At 43.0% G+C, this 2500-nt stretch overlaps 2 protein-coding genes across 2 annotated transcripts in view; one reads left to right on the top strand and one right to left on the bottom strand.

Annotated features, from left to right (window-relative positions):
• Nucleotides 1-2500, bottom strand: part of irf5 (interferon regulatory factor 5) — a 183451-nt gene that overhangs the window by 111451 nt on the left and 69500 nt on the right. The window lies entirely within an intron of this gene.
• The window catches only part of lta4h (leukotriene A4 hydrolase), a 13653-nt gene continuing 12808 nt past the window's right edge, over nucleotides 1656-2500 (top strand). The window contains exon 1 of the mRNA XM_083934785.1: nucleotides 1656-1878. Within this exon, the coding sequence (XP_083790911.1) occupies nucleotides 1729-1878 (150 nt within the window). The 5' untranslated portion in view covers nucleotides 1656-1728. The remainder of the gene's footprint in view (nucleotides 1879-2500) is intronic.

Genomic DNA, 2500 nt, shown 5'->3' with positions numbered 1-2500 from the left:
TGAGGGGACGGGTCCAGACCACAGCCCTCAGGGTCACAGGGACTCAGACCTGAACCACCATGAGGGGACGGGTCCAGACCACAGCCCTCAGGGTCACAGGGACTCAGACCTGAACCACCATGAGGGGACGGGTCCAGACCACAGCCCTCAGGGTCACAGGGACTCAGACCTGAACCACCATGAGGGGACGGGTCCAGACCACAGCCCTCAGGGTCACAGGGACTCAGACCTGAACCACCATGAGGGGACGGGTCCAGACCACAGCCCTCAGGTTCACAGGGACTCAGACCTGAACCACCATGAGGGGACGGGTCCAGACCACAGCCCTCAGGGTCACAGGGACTCAGACCTGAACCACCATGAGGGGACGGGTCCAGACCACAGCCCTCAGGGTCACAGGGACTCAGACCTGAACCACCATGAGGGGACGGGTCCAGACCACAGCCCTCAGGGTCACAGGGACTCAGACCTGAACCACCATGAGGGGACGGGTCCAGACCACAGCCCTCAGGGTCACAGGGACTCAGACCTGAACCACCATGAGGGGACGGGTCCAGACCACAGCCCTCAGGGTCACAGGGACTCAGACCTGAACCACCATGAGGGGACGGGTCCAGACCACAGCCCTCAGGGTCACAGGGACTCAGACCTGAACCACCATGAGGGGACGGGTCCAGACCACAGCCCTCAGGGTCACAGGGACTCAGACCTGAACCACCATGAGGGGACGGGTCCAGACCACAGCCCTCAGGGTCACAGGGACTCAGACCTGAACCACCATGAGGGGACGGGTCCAGACCACAGCCCTCAGGGTCACAGGGACTCAGACCTGAACCACCATGAGGGGACGGGTCCAGACCACAGCCCTCAGGGTCACAGGGACTCAGACCTGAACCACCATGAGGGGACGGGTCCAGGAGAGGAACTTTTATTGCATTTAATTAATCAAATTATTACATTTAAATTATTTGATTAATTAAATATTTATTTGTGTCTCTGATCCAGGATTTAATGATCTGACTTTAGATCTTTATTTATATAAATAAAAAGATCTAAAGTCAAAAGAAGAAATAAATAAAATTAATACAAAAGTTAAAATAATTAAATAAATATAAACAAACTCATAATTCAATATTTTGCTCTTTATCTTTTTATTTCTAAACTTGTATAAAAATTGTCTTTTTAATTCATTAAAAATATAAATTAAATATATAAATTACAATATTTTAAATTATAAACAAAAATAAATGCTTATTTTTTAATATTTTGCTTTTTAATTATTTAGTTTATTCCTTTTTCATTTTTACATTTTTTCATTTTTTATTTTATTAAAAAGTAATTTATTAAAATGCTAAATTAATTATAAACATTTTGTATATTTTTATTTATATTATTTATTCCTTTTTATATTTTTATATTGTATTTATTTATTTTTAAAATGTATTAAAATATAAAATATAAACATTTATTTTTGTATATTTTCATTCAAATATTTTCATTAATTTTAATCTTTTCCTATTTAATTTTTAATAAAATAAACAAAAATGAATTTAATTTAAATGACCGGATTCTGGTGTTTCAAAATAAAAGCCTGTCCTCAGTGCCGCGGGTCTTTTACTGTGAAAGCGCCGGTGCCGGAAGTGTCGGCAGCATGTTCCGGTAGATAACCCGGTGTGTGTCGGCGCCGTCCTCAGTCTCTCCGTCGGTACCGGCCCGTGCGCGTGCATCATGTCTGCAGACCCGTGCTCCTTCGCGTGCGTCACCAGGTGCGTCACGCGCCACCTGAACCTGAACCTGCGCGTGGACTTCGCCCGGCGCGTGCTCCGGGCCACGGCGGCGCTGACGGTGGAGGCTCTGGAGGACCGGTGCTCCGCCCTGGTACGTTACCGGCCCGGTGCTCGGCCCCGGTGCTCGGCCCCCGGGCCGCTGCGCGAGCCGCCGCGGGCTCCGAGTCTCTGGTTTCAGACCGTGTCTCTGGTCCCTGAAGGCGTCACGAGAAACACGTTAATACTTTAAAGACGAAACTCAACCATTAAAACTCTAAATTATTAAATAATCACTAATATTTTTATTCAAAAATTAAAATAATAAGTGTTTTAGATCCTTTAAATGTTTCTCTGTAGTTCGGCTGAATCCGGCTCCAGCTGTGTTTTTACTTTAGTAAATATTTAATATTTAATAATATAAATATTAAACTTTGACACCTGAGCTCGTGTCTCTGTTTAAGTGAATGATCCTTAAATCGGTCTGTTTTTAAACGGACTCTGGTTTGTTTTATATTAAAGATATATTTATATATAATTATAATATAAATATATCTGTAACATAAATATATATAAATATTAAACTGTGACACCTGAGCTCGTGTCTCTGTTTGAGTGAATGATCCTTAAATCGGTCTGTTTTTAAACGGAGTCTGGTTTGTTTTTAAAGATATATTTATATATAATTATAATATAAATATATCTGTAACATAAATATATATAAATATTAAACTGTG

The sequence above is a fragment of the Echiichthys vipera genome, assembly GCF_963691815.1.
Source record: "Echiichthys vipera genome assembly, chromosome: 20".
NCBI lineage: Eukaryota > Metazoa > Chordata > Actinopteri > Perciformes > Trachinidae > Echiichthys > Echiichthys vipera.
This window is presented reverse-complemented; position numbering and strand designations above follow the sequence as displayed.